We start from the raw sequence: 24,185 nt of genomic DNA on the forward strand, positions 1-24,185 counted from the left end.
TTTAAAATTAAAATTGGCTTAATATTAAATATACTCTCACAATTCTTAAAAGTTTTTTCCATTTACAAGTACATGTTTGCCAATGCATTACTTTGACCATAAATATCTTTAATTGCATATTAGTAAAAAAAAAATATAACAATTGAATATTAATAATTTATTTAATAAGACGAATTAATTAACACCCAACATGACTATATTATGTTTTATATATTGAGAGTAATTTAGAAAATTCTCTTATCTTATGAATAGTGATCAAAATAGCCTTTATGTGGACAGCACAACCGGAAACTTAACCGGAATAAAGGTAAGAGGCGGTGAAATCTTATTTAATGTCTTTTATGAGGTGGTATTAAAAAAAAAAAGTTTTAAAGGAGTATGTAGTAGTAAAATAATAAAATAGCATAAATGTTTTTGGGGGTGGTAAAATGCAAATTTTTTGATGGCATGTTTTCTTTGCTTTCTTAGAGCATCTCCATAGTAAGCTACAATGTCTTAGCTTGTACGTAGCTTGTCTTTTGCCACATCAATTTTTTCAGCTACACTACTTTTTAGCTACAAAATGTTCTATTAGTGAGCTACAACATCTTATAATATAATTTTCATTAAATAAAATATAAAAAAATAAAATAAAATTATATTGGTTGTACATATGTCACAATATGACTGGAGTTTGGTGACCAGGATATTGTGGTGCCTTGCAAAAAAAAATAATTATTGTTTAAGGTGTACTGTGTTTCACAAAAAAAAAAAAAAAAAAAAAAAGGGGTTATAAAGTAGATTTCCACAATAACTCTTGTATAAGTCGGACTTATGTTAGTTTTGTTGAAAGACGGTCACTCTGAGAGCTATAACTTTAACAATTTTTGTGGTGATTTTAATCCCTTTAAGGGTAACTTTTAATTTGTGATGAGTTTAACTTAATATAATGTGTATTTTCTAATGATTACATGTTATAAAAGATAATATGATAATCTAATACATTATGAGTGTTTTTTTAAGATTAAAATTTATGTTTGAAGAATGGTAAATTTTTATAATATATTATATATATAAGGATAGCTATATATACTTTTAGGGTAATTTTAACCAATCTTACAATAATTTAATGAAAGTTCGCCTTAATTAAGAATTTGTGTTTCCACAAAAAAAAAATAGAAAAAAAAAAGTGTTTTATAAGGAAATTTTTGGTAAATGTTCCTAATAAATAAGTACATACCTATTCATCTTAATTTTACCAAAAATAAAACTAAGATACATATAGTACCATTTAATAATGGTACACTTTTTATTTATTCCATATATATAGATCTTGACTAACCAAAGATCTTACAAAGTAGGATATTATCCACCATTAACCATGCATGAATATATGGGTGTTGTTAAACGTCGTTCCCAAATTACAACTCCTCGCTCGCAGTTTTTTCATGAAATTTCGTTTTTGCCCCCGTATATAAATAACTCACGACACTCACTACCGACAGTTACAACACATTTAACGCTCGTACTTTCTCTCTAAAAACTAATTCTCTTCAAAAATAAAAAAAAAACAGAATTTTTCTTTTTTAAATCTGAAAATTCAAAAAAACAAAAAAAATTGAAAATTTGGGACATCCACCTGAAATTTCTGGATGTCTTAAGGGACATCCGCCTAAAATTTCTAGATGTTCCTTGGGACATCCGCCTGAAATTTCCGGATGTTCCTAGGCGGATGTCCCAAAGGACATCCGCCTGAAATTTCCGGTTGTCCCAAGGAACATCCGGAAATTTCAGGCGGATGTCCTAAGGAACATCCGGAAATTTCAGGCGGATGTCCCTAAAATTCGTCTTTTTTTTTGTTTTTTTTTTGTTTTTGTTTTTTTTTTTGGTTTTTTTTTCGTGCTTAAATTTTTTTTACTCATGATTAATGTTATGTAATTTTGGTTTTTTTTGTTGTGATTAATATTTTTTAAATAATTGATTAAATGCAAGTGGTGGGTCAAAGTGTTCGGGAATAATATTAAACTGCTCGGTAAACTATGTGACAAAGTGGTGGAGCCTTATATAGGTCAAATTAACACAATGGCAAAACAGTAATTTCACATTTAAATGGGAGCGTCACCATGTAAATTGGGAGCGTCGAATAGCAGTTCACATACAGAATATATAATTCGACAATGATTGGATAAGCCATCACAGGGCAAAGCAGCTAGGCAACTTAATTTTCAGATGCATCTGTTTAAAACACAAACAAACCCATTGCAACAAGGATCACTAAAAACATTACAATTTTCTTTATCTCTCCTGCACTCGAGTGACTTGACCACTTCTTCAATAATCACTTGCTTGTTAGGTTCTTTGATGATCACTTTTTCAACAAGGAATTTCACCTCATCTGGTTCAGTTTCCGCTAAAGTTAAAACTGTAAGTACCAAGAAAAAAAAAACACACACACACGAGAGATAATTAATTGTTCCTCATATCAGTCGGTAATATATCATGTCTTTATCATGCATGTAGCACAAGTGATATTTCATGGGATTAAAACGTACTTTCAAGTTTCAACCCTAAACCCTTTTAATTTTTGGAACAACTTTCAACAGTAAACCTCACATAAAGACTGAGCAATTCATTTCAATTTGGCTTGTGGTATTATAATAATTTAGTAAAACAAGTACGAATATATAATTTTATAAACAAGTACAACGAACACTAAGTTAGGGCTTGTTTTTAACTTGTTTCATATATTTTGACCTTTTCATATAAAACAAAAACAAATTAAATAATATAATTTCATAAGATTTCAACAAAAATACGTTCCAGCACATTCACATATGTGTTCTACTGCAATAAAAATAAGAATAGATAATAAGCATTAGTCCTACATGCACGCTATGCATGCATATTTTTATATATATAAAGGTCTTCTGCCCAACTGTTGCTGCAACTCCAATATTTTACACAATTGTTATTACTGTTCACTTTACCTTAAAAAATAAGATTATGTAAAAATAAATTCAGCACAATAAAAATAAGTTCAGTTGAGTAAAAATAATTTCACTTCCATAAAAATAAATTCAGTTCAGTAAAATTATTTTCAATTCTGAAAAATAATTTAAGTTAAGCAAAAATAATTTAAATTCAACATTAATAATGTGAAGTGAGCAGGGCTTAATTCTAACAATTTAGCTTAAGTAAGAAACTAAAATAAAATTTTAATTTACCAATAGACGAACGTGTAGCACTCATCAAGAGTGCTGCAAAGATGACCAGCTTAAGATAATTGAAAGCAACTCTTTCCATAATTTTATATTTCTATTATATTAATTAGTTGTTGTTAAAGCTCCCCTCCCGGTTTCAGGTGATCTTGAGATCGATTTACATCACCCGCCTTGTGGCTCAAAAAAAAAAAAAAAAAAAAAAAAAAAAAAAAAATTAGTTGTTGTTGTAACATCATTTATCCATAAGTTGTGCATTAACCTGGGCATCGTGCCGTGTCGGGCCGCCGCGGGCCGTGCCTGGCGGGCCACGGTCACTGGCATGCCCAGGTGTTTGTGTCGTGCCGTGCCGGCCAATGTCAAAGGCCAGCCCACGGCCTGGCACGACCCTTTCGTGACTGGCGGGCTCATGCCGTGCTGGTCTAGTGGGCTGGCCTGGCGGGCTGGCCTGCGTGCTGGCCTGGTGGGCTGGCCTGCGTGCTGGCCTGGTGGGCTGGCCTGGCGGGCTGGCCTTTGGTAAATAATTTTTTTATTTTTTTTTATTTTTTGTTAACGGTTAATAACTTATAAATTATAAAATTATAATTATAACTTATAAGTTATAATTTTATAACCTATAATTTATACAATTATAATTATAACTTATAACTTTTATAAGTTATAAATTTATAAGTTTATAACTTATAAGTTATAAAATTATAATTATAACTTATAACTTATAAGCTATAAGTTATAAAATTATAAGTTATAAAATAAATTAAGTTGAACATTTATGTTTTATTATTTTTTATATTCAATATTTATATTTATATATTTAGTTTATACTATTACTTTAAAATTTAATGTTTATGATTTATTAAATATTTTTTTGTATTATTAATTGGTATAATTTTCTTTTTGTTATATTAATATACAAATTATAACAAACGGGGAAAAAAGGCAAATTGGACTTTGGATGTGAATAATGCATACTTCATATTATTATTACTTGAGTTGTGAAAATTGTACAATGATAACAATGAAAATTGGATAATGATAATATTGATAAACGATAATGATTAAAATCGTACAATATACAAAAATTGTCTATTCTTCTTGTTGCTCGTCTTCGTCTTCGTCGTCGGCTTCGGCTTCGGCTTCATCGGCTAGTTGGATAGATTGGGAACTAGCCGAACCCGAACGGTCGGAAGCGGAGGTTCCTTCATCGTTATCGTTGTCCTCGTAAGAACGGTCTTGTGAGCGATTTTCCGCATCCAACCAATTTTTGAAACACACGCACATTTCTAGTGTTTAGGGTTTTAGACTTGTTCTTCTATCGTCCAGAACCCTTCCGGATGCGCTTGCCGCCAAAGTTGGATGCTTCCCGCTTTGTTGTTTCCACCATGGAAGGAGGTCGAGGCTGTTTATCTCATCGTCGTCCATGCCTTTGGTGAAGTCGTAACTCAGGTACATCTGCAAACCGAGACGTCGCTTTGCGTTCTCCTGATTGATGAATCACCTGAAAACCTTGAAATCAAGTTAGTAGCTTGTGAAAATAAATGTTTGGCCTTCTTACTTACGTTTTTGGATGGCTGGGAAAGGCCTGAGCGAGGAACGGTGCCATATTTGATTTCATATATAGACTCTATATAAAGCAAAAAACTGATCCTTCACATGAGTCTTATTGGTTTCTACATCATCGTCAAGATTCATGCATTGAAAATAAATGTCAACTAACATAAATGTGTTTTCATACTTTTGCCTAGGATCTAATATGGATACAAAAATATAAATCAAAGGAATTTCACTATAATATTTACGCCACTTTGTTTCCATTGCTGGAAGATACTGATCATAATCACTTTGGCTGCGATGATCACCGAAAAGTTGGGAGAGTAAACATGCATTAGAAAGAAAGTTTTGAGCACAAGGATTGTAAACAGAAGAAAAACAATACGTCATGTTATATAATAACTGTAAAAATTGCATATATCTTTCAAAGTTATACCAATCATCATCATATAAAGCAGTTTATGGAAATTTTTGGTTGTAAAATAGTGTTAACGGATTCTTGTACTCAATTGCCTTGGTTAACATGTCATAGGTGGAATTCCACCCAGTTGGGCAATCGGTTTTGATTTTTATTGCCCTTATCTTTTGTTAATTAGAAAACTCTTCCATTCTTGCTACCTCATGTTTGAGCTATTAATGGACATAATAGCATCTTTGATTTTGTTGTAGTATGGGCCAATTGCCCGAACTCCATCCTGTACACATAAGTTAAATACCTGGCAAACACATCTAGTATGAAGAGCATTATCGTCTAATATTACATCGGTTAAGTTTTGTTTGACAAGATTAGCTGTGTATGTCATAGAGGTTGCATTGTCAAAAGTCATAGACATCAATTTATCTCGAAGGTTGTATTCGTCTATTGCTTGCATTAAATGGTGAGCAATGTTAATGCCGGTGTGTGGGTATTCCAGCATTTTGAAATGTATTATTCTTTTTTGTAACAACCATTGATCATCTACCCAATGGCAAGTCACACATAATTAGTGATATTTATAACCACTATCCCAAGAATCGGTTGTCAAAGACACTCTACAGTTAAGGTTACTCAATTCGGCTTGTAACAGCAATTTGTACTCTAGGAAGGTTTTCATGGCGGCGGAACGAACGGTTTTCCTAGAGATTCTTTTATGTTAGGGTTGTAGTGCTTTGTTAATGTAAGTGTTAAATGGGTCACTTTCCGAGAAAAGAAAAGGTTGTTCGGCGTGTACTAACATTTTCCCTAGTTCATCCCTATCCCTCTCATAGTTGTAGGTAAAGCCGTATGGATGGTACTGAGAAATTTTTGGCTGGGTTGGATCACTAGCTGGTTGTGCACAAGTTTTCATGTGTCTACTTAAGTGTCCCGTCCCGGATTTGGATAGTGCCGAGGATACACTATTACATGTTTTACATTTTGCACGTGTTTGGGGTTTATTTAGGAGGAAATAACGCCATACATCACTCTTTCACTTTTTCAAAAGTAGCATCTCACTTTCGGTTAACCATTCATGATGTGTGTTTGGGTTAGTAGTAGTAGAAGGGGTAGAACCGGAGGGAATTTCAGTATCTTCTTGGCTACTTTGGCTAGAATAATAGTTTTGTTGATCACCAAAATAATTAGGTGGGAATTGACCGGATTGTGGGAATTGTTGTGGATTTTGAAATTGGTTTGATGGTGAAAATTGGTTTGATAGTGGTGGTGGAAATCCGACATATTATAGGGTTGAAAACCGGAAGTACCATCGTGTCTAAATGGCTCATAGCCCGGGGGGAAGTAACCGGGGTCATTGGTTGGACTCGGAATTTGGGGGCTCGTTGTATTAGGTGGTTCCCTAGAACTACTACTACGGCCAAGTCGACCTTTCCCCCCCCCCCCTAAATGATGGGTTGTTCGATGCCATAATTAACAATTACATTTTTAATAAAAACTGATTAACAATAATAATAATTAATAACAACAATTTTAACAATAAAAATAACAATAATAATAATTAATAACAACAATTATAACAATAACAATAACAACAATAATAAATAATAACAATAATTGTAACAATAATAATTAATAACAACAATTATAACAATAACAATAACAATAACAATTAACAACAATAATAATTAAACAAGTCAAATAATAACAATAAAAACAATAATAAATTAAAGTTTAATTTAGATCTTACAACCGTGCTTCAACGCTCCACTAATTACGATTACGAACTTTTTAATTTTTTCTTATATTAAAAAATAATTAGAGAACTTAAGAGAATTATTAGAGAATATAAGAGAATAAGAGATTAAGGATTATTAGAGAATATAAGAGATTAGAAGAAGAGATTGTGATTTGGGAAGTGAATGGAGGTGGGTATTTATATGGGGAGCAATTTGGCTAAAATATAGCCGTTAATGGCTGTTGTAAAACGGTAATATTACCGTTATTAACACCAGGCACGCGGGCCATGCCGGGCCGGCACGAACTTCGTGCCGGCGGGCCGTGCTTTACACCGTGCCACGTGCCGGGCCAACGTGCCAGCACGCGGGGCCACAACCATGCTCGTGCCGTGCCGTGCCTGGAAAACCAGCATCGTGTCCGTGGCACGGCCCGTGGCACGAAATCCGGTGGGCGTGCCAGGCCGGGCCTGGGGTCGGGCCGTGCCGTGTTGCGTCGAATGGCGGGCTGTGCCGGGCGACACGCGGGCCACCCCGGCCCGTGCCTAGCTTTAGTTGTGCTTATATATACAATGCCTTGGGCAATCATGTAATTTTTGACAAAAGCCCTTCACTCCGAAATAATTAAGTGACTAATGTGGTGAGGCGCTCTCCATTATTGTACCTAATTTAATGTCATCACATTACATTACGAATAGTGATGGCAAAAGTTGACACGACAACAAGACACGAATTGGACACGAAATATTGGGTTAGTATAAGGGGTTTTCAACACGTTTAATTAAAAGAATCGGCACGACATGATACGTTTACTTAAACAGGTCGTATTAACGTTGAGATTTCCAACACGAAATTAACACGACTCAACCCGTCTAAGAAAAAAAAACCCACATTTATAAATAACGGAAATTTTGATAAACTTATTGAATGAAACTAATATATATTTTTTTTCCCATGTAACACACCCACACGGCATGAATCAGACACGAATAAAACGGCTTAGTGTATGTCAAGGGTTTCCGACACGTTTAATTAAACGGATCATCAAGACACGACACGTTTAATAATTGGGTCGAGTTAGTGTTGAAACTTCCCAACCTATTTAATTTCGAACATGAACACGACACGACACGATTGTCAGCTCTAATTACAACAATCTTTATATCCCTCATTTATGTCAATACATTAATACATACTCCCTCGTTTTTCTTTGATAGCATGTTTGGTTAGTGTGTATCTTGGGTTGGAAACGGATTCGATTAAACCATTAGCATTACCGAATGTTTGGTTAGAAGGTTTGGTAACAATTACCTTTACCTAACGGTAAGGGATTCCACCAATTTGTTACCTCTCTAAAACCTAAGATAACAAATACCCTTACCCTCCTCAAATAAAGTGATTCTTTTTCATAGTTAAACCAAACAAATGAAAAGGTAATAGTTAAATGATTTCTTTTTTTCTCTTATTTGTTTCCTTTCCACTTCATTTCCATTGTTCTAACCAAACGACCCCAAAGTGTTTCATGGATACTTTTGCACTATTCATTTGATCAACTTTGACCAATACTTGTAAATTTTACATAAGAAAAAATATAGTGCTCAGATATTTGGTAGAATCGTCACAATGAATAAATTATTAATATTCAATTAATGTAATTTATAGTTATTGGTAATTAAAAACATTATTCCTATTGATTAAAGTTCTGCATCGGCATGTGTGTCAAGCTCCAATGGGCATTTAAAAAAATAGAGAGAAAATTGTAATGTTGTTTGTAATATGAGAGCATATTGCGTGAGGCACGCCTCACCAATACTTTCGTCAGACACGCTCTAATTAAAGGCAAGCCCTACCCTCTTCAAATGAGTTTGGTGATGAATATATTTTCTCCCATCAAAAATCAAAAATCAAAAATCAAATCTAGCAACTACAACAAATCAAATATCCCAAAAACACCACTATAAATATTCGAAAAGTGAAGAAATGAATCAAATAGTGTTGTAATTAATTAATCCAAAAAATGACAGAGAAAATTAGTTGACATTCAAAACTTTTGACGATCTTTGTCATTGCAGGGAAGAACGACTGCAAATTAAAATCAATCAAAATTAGATATTCAGATGAACAAATAAAGCCATACGAATTGGTTGTTGGAAGAGCAAATAAAGTAGTGGAAGACAAGATTATTGCTTTGATTTGATTGATGATGAGTTGAAGTTCTTGAGCAAGCAGTTAAGGAACTCTTGAGTGGAGGAGAGAGAAAAATAAGGCAAGAAATACTAAGTGTCTAACTTTTTTTTTTTTATATATATATTTTGTTGTTATTTAAAATGTATGATGTTGGAGAATAATCTAGACATGTCATTTGGAGGTATAGAGATTCTTAATTTTTCTAAACAAGTAATCATATCATCTAATAAATGGATAGTATCATCCAATAAATTAATCATATCATCCAATAAAAAAAATGATATCATCCAATAAATTAGTAATATCCTCTATTAAATAAATAATATCATCCAAACAATTTATCATATAAGCTAGTAAACGAATGATATCATCCAAAAAACTAATTATATCATCCAATAAACGGATGATATTATTCAAATAATTAATCACATCATCTAATAAATAATTGATAATATATATTATTGACGATTATTGATTGTTTGGACAAAGAAAATATATTCATACTCTATAATAGAATTGGGCACATTCATCAAATAAAACTAAGGAAACCTGAAAAGTACGGAGTATTTTTTTACTATATGCAAAAATTCTAAATGGGGAAAGCTTTTTAAACCTTCCAAATTGGGAAACAATGCAAGAATATGAAAAGGATTGTGAGGAGTACTGATGGATGATTTTACAATGGTATCTCTTGGTCCGTTCCCTCAAAGTTTAATCACTTTGATAGATATTAATCTATTATAATGAAATGCGCAGCTTGATTTCAAATAAATAAATAAATAAAATTACAATGCCCATAAATTACTTGTAAGTTAATCCTACTAAATACTAGCGGTAAATTCAAGTTAATCTTCTAAGAGCTTTACTGGTATTTCATCCTATTAAGTTGAGGATGCAATTGTAATTTCCGTGGCGTGACATGGACAAGTGTGCATACTGAAGGTGAGTAAGCAGCCACGTTACCGGACAGAGTTGAAGATTCAGTAAACGCCACATAATAGCCGTAAGTTAACGAAACAGGGGTTTTCAAAGATTCAACTTCAATGAACACTCTCTCTCCTTCGTCTTTTGGTATAGTTTCAAAATTGCAGCACCCTGTGTTTTTTATTAGTGAAATCTCAATTTATTTATGCAAAATATTGTGGAGCTTTTGCAAATTTTGGAAGCAAACAATCAAAATGGGACAAATCGAGTTCATGTTAATTGGTATCATCAATTCCAGACGTGTGGGAATATAGTTACCAGTAGTCCGGATACGGTTCGTTATATTAGTCCTAAATCCTAATATACAAAGATCATCAGAAGTTCATGTTAATTTCCTAATATCAGCAATGGGATAATCACCATCATGAGTAAACTCCCACACAGGATAACGTATTTATCCAGTAACACAGCCATTGATTTGGTTTACGTATATCCGCCCAAGTAGAGATCAAGATCATCAGACCGTGCTTATCAGTGTTGAATAATTCAAAATCACTTACAATCTAAGTTCCGAGTGCTTCATTCACATGTTTTTGTGCCTCTTCTCGCCTCCTAAACAAATTAAGTTACAAAATCAATGATACATATATCGTCAATCATCACTTACAACATAGACTATCAAATTCAACAGTGTATAGTCAAGTATCGCCCTAGTCAATTCAAAGTGGATTCAAAGGCCCTAATATCATTGCTACTGTATCATATTTTCTAGGGTAACATCTTATGGAAAGTTGCTTCCGATTCCTACATAACACTTCTTCTGTTCCACAAATATATGAAATTATGCCAAATTCAGTTGCCTTTGACTTCATTGGATGTTAGACGATACTCCACATTTAGCTTCCTAGGCTCCCAGCAGACATCTGGCAATCCCAGATACAGTTTCATTGAGCTTGTCTTGAGCAATATCCCAGGTAACATGTTCTTTTCTATATATATTTATGCTCTTTAAAATTATAACAATGTTTTTTTTTTTTTTTTTGGATCGGGTGCACCATGCAAATCAAGAACTATTTTTTCTTATAGGTCTTTTTATGGATTTTGTTACAAGTGCATTGGCTTTTATGAACTCTTGTGCTTGCATCATGGTAGAAAAATATGGACTGATTTCAACTAGGGGAAGCGGTGATGCAATGCAAACTAAGCTAACTTTAAAGTAAGAAATAATAAAACTTTGATTGTAGACATAGGCAAAAGAAGTGCAATAGGCGGCGTTGAAGCTAATACTAAAGCGGTGATATTAATGGAGAAACAAAATTGATTTTTTTTTTTTTTTGAAAGAAACAAAACTGATATTTATTCACTTGCACACTAACAAAACTAACGTACTGCACTACTTAAATAAAGAATAAATGATAAACAACTAAAGCTATAATGATGGAAGCATAATCCACCATAACCTATATTAATGCAACTATAATTTGACCCACTAACAACAACTAGATAATCCACTACATACTTAACCGAAACACTAAAACAATATTCCTAAAAATACTCCAACTAAGTTTGAATTAATCAACCAACAATAGGAAGAGTTGGCCCCATTGATTCTAGCATTTTGTGGATCATATTGATTTGAGTACACAAAAAAGCACAAGAGATACTTCATTGGCTGAAATATCGGATTGCCCGAATTGAAGGTTGTGTTCTTCGTTCTCAGTTTGTATTTTTTGAGGGTTTTGATTCATTTCGGACTCTCCTTTGTTTTGGTAAGCGTTACATGCTTGCGGAATGGTAAGCTCTTGGTCATACAATTTGCTATGCTGTTTATATTAACTTTTCTTGTCATGGTAGATGGTGCAGGATATGCACTTTATAATGGTCTACTTCTTGAAAATCGAAATGAATGTAGTTATAAGGAGGTTTTTACGAATTTTTATGATAAATAAGTTGTTTGAGGAATTTTTGTGATAAATAAGTTGATATATACTTATCTATCTTCTACCATAATATGAATAAAACGCATAGTACCACACAAGAATGTTGCACTTTTAATTTATTCCATATATATATATATATATATATATATATATATATATATATATATATATATATATATATATATATATATATATATATATATAGATCTTGACTAACCAAAGATCTTACAAAGTAGGATATTATCCACCATTAACCATGCAACATTACAAAATATATAATTCGACAATAATGATAAGACATCATAGGGCATAATAGCTAGGCAGCTTAGAATTTAGAAGCATATGTCCTCGAGCATCATACAAACAAACCCGTTGCAACAGGATCTTTATTAACATTACAAGCTTCTCCACCTCTCTTGCACTTGACCACTTCTTCAATAATCACTTCCTTATTAGGTTCTTTCATGACCACTTCTTCAAAAAGGAATTTCACCTCATTTGGTTAAGTTTCCGCTAAAGTAAAAAATGCAAGTACAAAAAAAAAAAAAAACGAAAAAAAAACATAAATAAGTTTCTCAGTAATTTACCATATCTTTATCATATATATACCATATGTGATATTTTATAGGACTAAAACACACTTTAATTCAACACCACTGAACCTCAAATGAGACTATGACAGATTCATTTCAATTTATCTTACAAATATTATGAAACTAAGTCATATATTATTTTCAAATCATGTTAATTGTGGGCTTGAGCTACACTTGTATCTCACAATATTGTAAAACTAAGTCATCTTTATTGTATGTATGTATCACTTTTTTTTGAAGAATATGTATGTATCACTGAGTGAACTACATTAGTGGGTACTAAACTATCAAAGAAGTTGCAAATAAGGTACTCACTTTTCACAAGTTGCAAAAAGAGTATTCAATTATGGCAGAGTACCTGCCGGTGGGAATATTCCGATGAGTTTACCTCTAATAACCGGTTGTAACCGATTTTACTTAAAAAAAATATTTTTTTTCATTTCGAAAATCAGAGCAATGATGACTTTGCCCTGGTAAAAGAGAAAAGATGCGTTTTCTTCTCCCAACGCTTATCCATCAACATCAGCTTGTGGCGGGAAATCTTCTTCACGAAGCTTCTTGGGCAAGCTTTCCCAAAATTACCCCTTAAGTTCCCATATCAGACAACACATAAGCTCCCACTTCCCTATATAAAGCAAGTACGGGGGGACCTTATACTCACATTTACTCCATCAAAGCACCTCCGAAAAAAGAAAGTTTTCTGTAAGAATCTTGATGACTTGGCCGCCATTAATCTTGTTGAGGAAAGGGCTCGCGAAGTATCGAAGCTGACATCAGGAGAAGGTATATTCCTTTTCTTTGTCTTTTTTGCATGAATGTTCTGTGGGTTTGTTTGTTTGTTTTCATCGAAGGAGTAAAAAACTAATTTTGTTGTTGTTAAAGGCTTTGACTTTGATTAAACTAAGGTTTTTTTTTTTAATTTTGTTGTTGCTAAAGGTTTTGACTATGATTAAACAAAGGTATTAATCTTGATTGTTGTGTGTGTCTCTGTTTTTTTAATTGTAAAATAATTTTATAATTAATTATATAATTAGGGTGTTGCTGTTAGTTTGTGTAACACACCCTTAGAGTAAGAACACCTCACTAATGGAATTAAAAAATCTTAGCCTTTAGGTATGGACGCTCTGGGAAACGCTCACCCCCTTTCCAGCCAACAGGATATGTTGGTCACTCACATCTTCAAGTGCCTGCTGTGGGAGGACCAAGCTTGTGGAGAAAACCTGCAAGAAGTGGCAGGTTTGGTGGCGCCTCCGCAACTTGAACTTCACCTACCCCTTCCATGGCCCAAGGGTAGCCATTCAGAAGTGGATCCTTCGAGATGTACTATCCAACAACGGCCGCGACCTCCATGCGTGGCTGAACAAAGACATGACCTTCTACTTTGATGGTTTCCCACTCCTCTTCAAGGAGGACTAGGAGTAGGGGGGTGGGGTGGTTTAGGTGCAGCACGGTTATGCTTGTTTTTGGGGTGCTGCCTAGTTAATTAAGCTTTTGTGGATCCAGTATTTTTTATTTTTTTTAATTTGATGTAAAAATGAAGGAAGTAGAATGTGGCTGTCATGGGATAAGTAGGTTTTTGTGTGACAAGAGCGGTAGCTGTTGGTTCTTTTCACTTTGCCATGATAGTGTTCAAAGGTAGTTCTAGTAGGCTGTAGTTGGTGAGCCTACCTTTTGAATGATTGTATGAACAAAATTATTATTATTATTATTATTAATGTGAATGAAATTATGAATTATGTATGCAATTGTGTCAATTTTCATTGCTTTATTTGCATAAAAATTGCCGTTTATATACATATGATTGTCTACATAAACACACTACAAGAAAATAGGCATTTTGCGACAGCTTGAATTTGTCGCAAAAAATATTAAAAACCATCGCAAAAATTAGTTACGACAGCTAACTGTCGTAACCCTTTTGTCGCTATCACAAACATCGCAGAAATTCATTTTTACGACAGTTTGGCTGTCGTACAGAAATATTACGACAGTTTAACTAATTTAAGCGACAATTTTATTAACTGTCGCTGAAATTATATGACGACAACACTAAACTGTCGTAATTTAAGACAGATTCCACAGCTGTTGTAAATTGCGACAGCTACTAACTGTCGCTACGCCAAAATTGACAATAGTTAAAGCCATGGCAAACTGCGACAGTTTTTAAAGCCATCGCATTTTACGACAAACTAAAACTGTCGCAAATTTTGGGCAGGGCGACAGTTCTAAACTGTCGCAGATTGCGACGCAAACAACTGTCGCAAACTGCGACGGATTCTTTCTGTCACAATGACCTAAGCAGGTTACTGCGTAATTACTGCTTATGATTCGTTGATTCCATATATCATCCTAAGCTGAACCTACTTCCATAATATCCATAATATGAATATATATGTATAAAGCATAAATTGATTTAAATACTAATTGCATTAAAGTTTAATTAGGTAGTGATTAAAAGGTTAGTTCTAGAAATAACATACAAAAGGTTAGTACTGCACACCTAACATACAAAAGGTTAGGACTGCACACCTAACATACAAAAGGTTAGGACTAACTAATTAAAACATAAGAGCTACGACACTGGAGTCTGGTTAGCACCACCACCCCCCATGTCTGAACAATCTTGCCACCTAGGATGGAGAGGTGGACTAGGAATGCAAGAAGAAAGGTATTCGTGGCCAAATTCAGACCATCCCCTCAGCATGTCTGCAATGAGAACCTTTTTCGCTTGTACTGCTTCTGCTTGCTCATTTTTTAGTGCCTCTTGTAGCCTGAGATTGAATAGAGCATTTATGCCCTCTAAGTGCGATGCAACCTCTTCCTGTACCCGAGCTTCTACCCGAGAAACAATGGAAGGACAATATGGTTGCGATGAATCGTTCCCCAACCAGAAGGAGGTTTGTAGAACAGGCAATCACTCTGACCTAGTCCCTTTACCACACCCCGCTTTCTACCGCAAACAGTCTCCCAATATAATTGTTTTGGGTTAGGTTGCGAACCCTGAGAAGTGCATTTTACCACCTTCTTCTGATATGCATCCTGTAACAATACACACACATACATACATATTTAAGTTTCTAACGCTTAAAAATACATACATTAATCATTGAATAAAATTTTAGTTTCAACTTGTACCAAACTAGCTCAAAGTGAGCAATTATAGCCACTAACATTCCTATAATTCATATATTGAATGAAATGAAAGAAAGAAACCTTCAATCATGTCTTATAAACATAGATATACATTTCTAACAATTGAAAAGAAGTCTCTTGATCATATTTCTAACATTTTAAGTTCAAGTTTCAACAAACTAGCTCAAAGAGAGCATGTATGGCTACTTACTTTCCTATAACTCATATATGGAATGAAATGAATAAAACAAGCCTTCAATCATGTCTTATATGGGTAGATATAAGTTTCTAACACTTCAAAAGAAGTTTCTTGATCATATTACTAACATTTAAAGTACAAGTTTCAACAAACTAGCTCTAAGTGAGCATACTTACTTTCCTATAACTCATATATGGAATGAAAGGAATGAAACAAGCCTTCAATCATGTCTTATATGGGTAGATATAAGTTTCTAACACTTAAAAATAAGTTTCTTGATCATTTTACTAACAATTAGATTTTAAGTTTCAACAAACTAGCTCTAAGTGAGCATATATGGTTACTTAGTTTCCTATAACTCATATATGGTATGAAATGAATGAAAAAAGCCTTCAATCATGTCTTATATGCATAGATATATGTTTCTTGATCACATTTCTAACATTTTAGGTACAACTTCGAAGAAACTAAATTAACACGGGCCTATTTTCCGTATAATTCAAGTAATGAATCGAGTGAATATATCATATTACCGCGATCTCCCTAGCTCTCTTATTTGTTGGCACTTTTCCTTCCCCGGGAACATCCTTGAAATGGGTCTTCAAGAATACTTTTGGGGCAGACGGGAGAACTCCACCAGTAGTCTTTGCCTATACACATTCAAATACAATAGATTAGTTTGAAATTGTAATAGATAACTATCACATAGAAATGGTTATCCATTACTAATACTTTACCAATTTCTTAGCATGCTGAACCGCCGAAATAGAACCTTGAAAGTGTGACGGTTCAATTGGATTAGACAGGGAACCGCCCCTTCTGTTCTTTTTAGCTTGTTCAGACCTCTTTAAGAACTTTTCATCCTCTCGTTTCTTCATCAAATATGCAAAGAAAGTTTCCCCATCCAGTATGGGTAGCCCGGAGTTCTGACACTGACATTGTAGGACATGTCGCTCAACCGTTTTGTCGCCTTCTTCGAGTACTCTTTTTCCACAATATTCTGCAAGTCACGAGACCAAATGAATCGAGCCTAGACCAAGGGCACAAGAATGAATTAGTTAGTAAATGCAATTGTGTTCCAAAGATAACATGTTCATTATCAAGAATACAAATAAACCTTAAACTTGTTCCACCAATGAGTCTTAGTGGCATCGTCCACCTCCTTGTAGTTGATCCATGGACCACGAAAGTGAGCCTGAAAAATGTCTGTGATTACATTAGCTATTGTATTGTCATTGAACCTATGAATAAAGGCATAGAAAATAGTTATTATTGATAAATATGCGTATATCATCCATGAATTAACTGTGTAACTTGGGCTAGACAAACTCCCAACATGCTCTACATCGGGTGTAGAAGTATTCTGGGTTTCAGGTGCATGTAGTGGTGTGAATTATAGGGGACCCAAAATACTGTGTCTTAGAATCATCTACTAGGGTCTCTGGTATCGAGATCTTTGGTACATGACTATCTTGGCTGTCATGTGTCTCGGATGATGGAAATAGTTCCTTCCTGTGTTCAGGTACACCCTGTCCCAAAACTCGTCGCCTACCTCCAGCTATAACAACCTGGGAAAAAAACACGCACGCACGCACGCACCCACCCACCCACCCACCCACACACACACACACAAACACAACAATGGTATACCTGTATAAACAATAAGGAATCAATTAAAGATGGTATAATCACAATAAAGATAAATATAAAAAATAAGGAATTAAGCAGTTAGGGAAGAACGATATTCTACATTACAAAGACACTTCATTGTTCATATTATTACATATATAGTTATCTGAGTACACAAACTAAAGTTCTCAAGAATCCCCGTCATCGCTATAATAATCCTCATCACTATCATAATCCAAAAAAAGATCGTCCTCGTCATCATCGCTATTGGTTGACTCAAAACTGGACTCTTCTGAAGTGGGTTCAAGGTTTGGGATATCTTCATCATCCGAATCATCATCGCCGTTCTCGTACCCAGGAATATCTTCTGGAGCACTCAAGGTTGGTGCCTCTACATGTGTTTCTTGTATAAAGCCGAGGTCTATTGGAGCATCAACAAACGACCTTGCCTTTGTCTTAAACACAGCCCACCATTAACAACGATCTTTTTTCAGACTAGGGTAGGGTGCAAATTACACCTACTTTGCTTGGTGAGATAGCACAAAAGGATCGTACTTCGGGTATTTCTTTGTATGATTGACTTTTACGAGCTTATAATGATCAACATTCATGCCCCTCGTACGGTCCATCCAACTGCACTTGAACAAAACAGTTTTATAAACTCTGCTGGCATTAGTGAACTCGAGTTCAATGACATCCTGCAAGATACCAAAGTAGTCTCCACCTTCCTTATTTGACACACAACACCGTAGTTTTGGGTGAATTTATGTTTCCCATGTTCATGAGTCTGAAAATTGTATCCGTTCACATAGTATTGGGTGGATTTATGTTTTCCATGTTCATGAGTCTGAAAATTGTATCCGTTCACATAGTATTGGTTCCAAGTGCGCACTCGCTTAGATGGACCCATTGCCAAAGCAAATAGTACATAATTATCTGGCTTATCTTCAATCACCTGATTAGCCATTAAAATGTTAAAAATCATAACTTCATTCAATAATGAAAAAAACTTAACATTTGAAAGTCCAATAGTACTCACTTTTTTCCTAAACCACTCGAGGAACTCAACTTCATGACGAACCCACACATCTTCTTTACGGATTATAGGTCGGGTTTGTACAATATACTCCTCGAAACCCCTTAAATTAAGCACCATAATGATTATAATTGTGAGTGTATTGAAACTCAGATTATCTATTCATCCAATATGAAAAACTTTAATTAAAACATGTAACAATCAATTACCTCTTATAGTCTTCTAAAATTCCAGTATTTGTTAACACATACAAGTGTGCCCGTATAAGTTTAACCTCATCCATGAACCGAAGAACACCACCAGTGGAAGAACGTCCGCAATCAACCCTAAAGCATTCTGGTACATTTTGATCTAAGGTATTCTCAACATTAAGATTGACTTTTCGTGATAAGCCCCTAGTTTTTGTATCTACACCGTCCTGGAAGTAGTTGCTACAGAAGTTTGAAATCTCTTCAGCAAGGTATGCCATGCAAATGGACCGTTCAACGCGGGCTTTGTTGCCGATTTTGCGTTTCAAATGATTAAGGAACCTGAAATAAGGACTAACTCGATATTACAAATGTATGAAATGGAAATAACTATGGTAGTTAATTGTTGTAGATAAAAAAAAGAAGCTTTGGTAATTTACATTACCTTTCAAATGGATACATCCACCGGTAATGAACAGGTCCACATAACCGAGCTTCATATGGCAAGTGGACAGGTAAGCGTTCCATGGAATGGAAGAATGATGGTGGAAATATCTTCTCAAGCTTACACAATATCTCAGCAATGTTGTGTTCCAACCTTTCAATGTCACTTAAGGTGATAGTGGAGCAACACAAGTCACGAAAGAATAAACTTATTTCCGTAATGGCTTTCCACACATGAACAGGCAACAATTCCTTAAAAGTAACCGGTAACAATCTCTCCATGAAGACATGGCAATCGTGGCTTTTCATACCATGTAGCTTGCACGATAATAAGGCTACGCACCTTGCCAAGTCAGAAGCATAACCGTCTGGAAACTTCAAATCTTTGACCCAATTGCATAGCACTTGTTTCTGGGCCCTATTGAGGGTGAATGGGGCCTTTGGTAGAGTTTTGTTTCCTCGAGCATCCTCCATAACATAGAGCCGTGGACGTTTACAAAACTTGGCAATATCTTTTCGGGAGGCGGGTGTGTCGCAAGTCTTTTATTTCACATCCATAACAGTGTGAATTAGTTGGTTGAAAAAATTCTTCTCAATATGCATGACATCTAGGTTATGGCATACCAATAGAGTCTTCCAGTACGGTAGCTCCCATAAAGTGCTTTGTTTGAACCAACTCTTTTTCGACTTCTTAAGTCTTGCGAGAGCTTTAAGGCGATCCGTGGCCTTTGGCATGTCTTTAACACATTGCCACAACTCCTCGCCGGACATGATGTGTGGTGGATGACCCTTCTCCACCTTGTTTCTACAGAAGGCGACTTTATTGTTCATAATGGGTGATCAATAGAAAGGAATTGTTTGCGAAAATCAAACCACGAGGCTTTACCTTCATGGTCAAGCCAAAGTGTTTTTGCCTTGTCCATACAGTTAAGGCAAGCCTTTTTCCCGGCTGTAGACCAACCAGAAAGCATACCATAGGCTGAAAAATCACTAATGGTCCACAAAATGGCAGCACGCAGATTAAAATTCTGCTTTCTAGAAATGTCATAAGCTGTTGCACCAACATCCCACAATTGCTTCAACTCATAGACTTGAGAATGCATGTAAACATCCAAATTCCCTTTTGGATTCTTAAGACCCGAAATAAGCAACAACAAGAGCATGAATGGTTTTTCATGGACATAGAAGGAGGCAAGCTGTAAGGGGTTAAAATCACCGGCTAACATGAATATTGACCACAGAACTTATCATGTGGAGCAAACCCATCGGTACACAATCTGAGTCGCACATTACAAGGTTCTGATGCAAACTCAGGAAATGATGTGTCCAAGTGCTTCCAAGCTTCACTATCACTAGGATGTACCATGATGTCTTGGACTCGGGGATTTTTAGAGTGCCAAGTCATTTCTTCAGCAACATTCTTGGTTTCAAACAACCTTTGCAACCTAGGAGTGATTGGGAAATAAGTGAGGACTTTCAACGGAACCAAAGACCCTTGTGAAGTTTTCTTGTATTTGTTGCTTTTACACACTCTACACTTGTCCAACTGTGCATCAGCTCTCCAAAATAACATACAACCTTTCGGGCACACATGAATTTTCTCGTGGGGAAGCTCCAAACCTTTAAGAATCTTCTTTGTGAAAATGTCTTACCCATGTTGTTAGGTAATGCCTCATATAGTAAAGAAGCAAATGCATCACCACACCGATGAGGCAAATTGTATTCACTTGATAGATACAATTCTAGAAGCCATTTCCAACATAGACATGGAGCTCCCCTTGTACAGTGGTTTCTGGGATGCCTGTAAAAGGTTAAAAAAACTCTTTGGCTTGATCATTAGGCTCTTCCTCAACACCGTCACTAGTCTTAGTATGACCCAACGTTTCAAGGTTATTCCCAAGAGCATCAAAGATCATTTCATGGTATGGATTAGGTTGCTCATCAGTTGATTGAGGGAACCCTTCCCGTGAGAAACCCAATCAAAGTATTCAGGTAAGAACCCCTTCTTATACAAATGAAGTTTCACCGTGTCAGCAGGTAACAAACGTTTATTCTAGCATTTCACACAAGGGCATCTAACTTCATCTAACCCCGGGCTCTCGGGATTTGCTTTGCAAAACGCAATATATTCGTCGACCCCATTCAAGAACTCGGACCTAAAGTTACGGCCGTCATATCTATCGTACATCCACCAGTGCTCCTTCCTTTTCATGGTGATAAATTCTACAACACTATTCAATATCGGAAAATCACAGAACTTTATCACAAATATTAATAATCACCTAGCATTAAGAATCTCAAATTTGAAGAACAAATCATAACATACATTACATAAATTAATATTTCATAAACAAAATTCTATGCTTTAATCATGACATTCACTATTGTAAACTTTTACCTTATATAAAATTTATACTTTTTCAGATTTAAATATGGAATTATTTTATAAATGACATTTTAAGCTATTACATACACACTAACTTTAAACAATATGCATAACTACTTTAACTTGAATTTAAAACTATAACATACATATTTTAGTATAAACTATTACATACTTATACACACTTTAAACAAACTCATTCTCATACTCATACTCATCCTATAAACTAACTCCTATAGCTCATACAAATGTAACAAAAAAAATTTCATTCGAAGCATACAAAATAAATTTATGCACAACTCACCTTAGAAAGGAACCAACTCAAAGCAAAAGCACACCAATTTGCTTAAATCCTACATAAATTAGAAAAAATAAATTATTAATTGTGAACTATTATAAATATTTTTGATAAAAATAGTAAAAACTAAGTTAAAAAAAATATAGATTATATGGGTTCTCATAATTTTCCAGATTTCTACTGCCCTTCTCAAGGTTTCTCATAATTCATGATAAATTAAATATGTTTACTTTAAAATCTAGACTAGTATGTTCAGCATGTTGCTAATTCACATAATCAACCTATAATTTAAAAGGCACTAGTGCATGATAAATTCATAGTTTTTCTCAAATTTCAATAGTAAAAACGAAGTGAAAAAAAAAAAAAAAAAAAAAAAAAACCATTATAACTAGAAAGCTTAGGGAGATTAGCTTAGCCACAAAGAGCTGATTGCTGAGCTTTTTATGCCAGAGAGATAGTGGTTGACAGTATAACAAAATATTTTCACTGCAGTATAGCTTCACTGTACCTTATAATCTTCCTACATGCGGTTGCAAATTTTCAGCAAAACCTGTCACCAATTTGTTGTACAGAGTATTAGGGAGGGAGACTATTCATACTTGCCGCAAAATAGAGAAAACAACCATCACCAACTATCTCACAAGAATTTGGCACCTAGGGTTAAAGCTCTAAGTCTCCAATTCATATCGCCATACAAATGTTGTTAACACATCTTCTTTCTTAAATGGACATATATATAAATCTGACTAGTAACAAGTCAGAAAATTTTCAAGAATCCAAATTTAATACTTCTAGATAACTGCAATACTTCTAAGAAGTTGCGATAAGGATAAAGTTCTTGAAGGATAAAGGTCGGTTTTTACCTCAAACCGGCGTCAAAGGACAAATCTAGTCCGGCGTCAGGGCATTCAGAGCTCAAGCGTTAGTGAGGTCGCAAACCAGAGTCAGGGCAGGCGGCGCACCGGCGTCAGAAAAAGCGACACTCCGATGGCCTTCTGATGGCTTTAGGCGAGCGACGAAAAGGTAGGGTTTAAGTGATAAAATGATAAAATTAAAATTAATTAAATAGAATAGACAAGAAACGGGATTACCAACTAGACGATTGTGGAGGATCGAATTCCCAACGACGGATCGACGAGAGGAGTGTTGACGGAGTTCCCTCTCGTTCCTCTCTCGTCGCGGCGCCTGTTAATGGGAATGGAGTGAAAGAGGGGGAAATAGGGTTGTTTTAATAAAATTAGTTTTTAGAAAAAAATTTCATAAATCTGCAATAGTTTTTGCAATAGTTTAAGGATGTCGCAAGCTTTCGAATTTTTAAAAAAATTAAAAAGCAATTTTTACGATGGTTATTGTCTGTCATAAGTTTATTATATAATTTAATGACAAATCAACCGTCGTAAAAGGTATAATAACCGTCGTAATTTACGATGGTTTTTTATGGCCATCGTAGCTAAACTGTCGTTATTTAGGCGGATTCTAGTAGTGACAAATGATTTGAACTTATAGTGGATATGTGATCATGTATTCATTTCCTTTGTTTATTAACCAATATGCTGCATTTGAAACCTTGCTTAATAGTTCATCATGGGGGGGAATGGGTTAGGCTGGTCAAATGATTTATAGTGGGGGGGGGGGAGAGTGAGCACATTTGATGATATACCGGAAAATGTGTAGGGTTTCGTAGTGACCCGACACTACGCGGAAGGAAACCCACCAAGACCCGCCCCTTAATTAAAGCAATTAAACAAGCATAATTAACTTAATCAAACAAGATTAAGGACAAGAATTATACCTTTGACGCGTGCTTCGCTCCCAAAGAGCTCTTACTTCAAAATCCCGAAAAGACGAGATCTCCAACGGATCGTACCCTCGACCCGACCCGAGCGTCCTAAGTCTTGAAGGTTAGTCAAGACCCGGACAAAATAACTATGAGTTTTACGAATCAAAGGTTTACTCTTTTCTAGAGTTTCCTTTTTAATTCCACTCAAGGTTGTATCAAATCCCAATACCAAGCTTGGTATTTATAGGGAAATGATCCCTTGATTTCCAATCTCCCATCAATGTGGGAGAGTTGGTAAAATGATAATTATTTAATTCCAAAATTAAATAATTAATCAACACAATCACAAATCGACACATGGCACAAATATAGAGAAGGCCAAGTGAGGACCAATGTTTGGGGGGACCATTGCCTTGATCCCCAAGGCCATGTATTGGTCCCCACACACCATGCCCAAAACCGGGTCAAGGTGTGCTAGCTGGCTGCCAGCCAGCGTGCCAGCTGGGGCTGCCAGCTAGCATGCCTCGCGGCCCAGCACCCAGCCAGCCAGCCAGTG

The 24,185-nt window shown here is 35.2% G+C and overlaps 1 protein-coding gene across 5 annotated transcripts; it reads right to left on the reverse strand.

Moving 5' to 3' along the window:
- Positions 1 to 17,556: 17,556 nt before the first annotated feature.
- Positions 17,557 to 23,145, reverse strand: LOC110704799. 5 transcript variants are annotated; one of them, XM_021882618.1, is made up of 8 exons: positions 22,941 to 23,145; positions 22,713 to 22,851; positions 22,358 to 22,399; positions 21,856 to 21,904; positions 19,170 to 21,399; positions 18,746 to 19,066; positions 18,540 to 18,639; positions 17,557 to 18,395 (listed from the first exon to the last, which is right to left on the reverse strand). In XM_021882618.1, exons 5-8 carry the CDS (start codon positions 19,640 to 19,642, stop codon positions 18,108 to 18,110), a joined length of 1,182 nt encoding a protein of 393 aa, XP_021738310.1. In that variant the 5' UTR covers positions 19,643 to 21,399; positions 21,856 to 21,904; positions 22,358 to 22,399; positions 22,713 to 22,851; positions 22,941 to 23,145; the 3' UTR covers positions 17,557 to 18,107. The 5 variants fall into 5 exon arrangements, with proteins under 5 accessions (XP_021738310.1, XP_021738306.1, XP_021738309.1 ...); XM_021882614.1 differs by having other exon boundaries at positions 17,557 to 18,455; positions 22,941 to 23,137; XM_021882617.1 differs by lacking the exon at positions 22,358 to 22,399 and having other exon boundaries at positions 17,557 to 18,455; positions 22,941 to 23,137.
- Between the last annotated feature and the right edge of the window lie 1,040 nt (positions 23,146 to 24,185).

Source organism: Chenopodium quinoa, unplaced genomic scaffold, assembly GCF_001683475.1.
Source record: "Chenopodium quinoa cultivar QQ74 unplaced genomic scaffold, ASM168347v1, whole genome shotgun sequence".
Taxonomy (NCBI): Eukaryota; Viridiplantae; Streptophyta; class Magnoliopsida; order Caryophyllales; family Amaranthaceae; genus Chenopodium; species Chenopodium quinoa.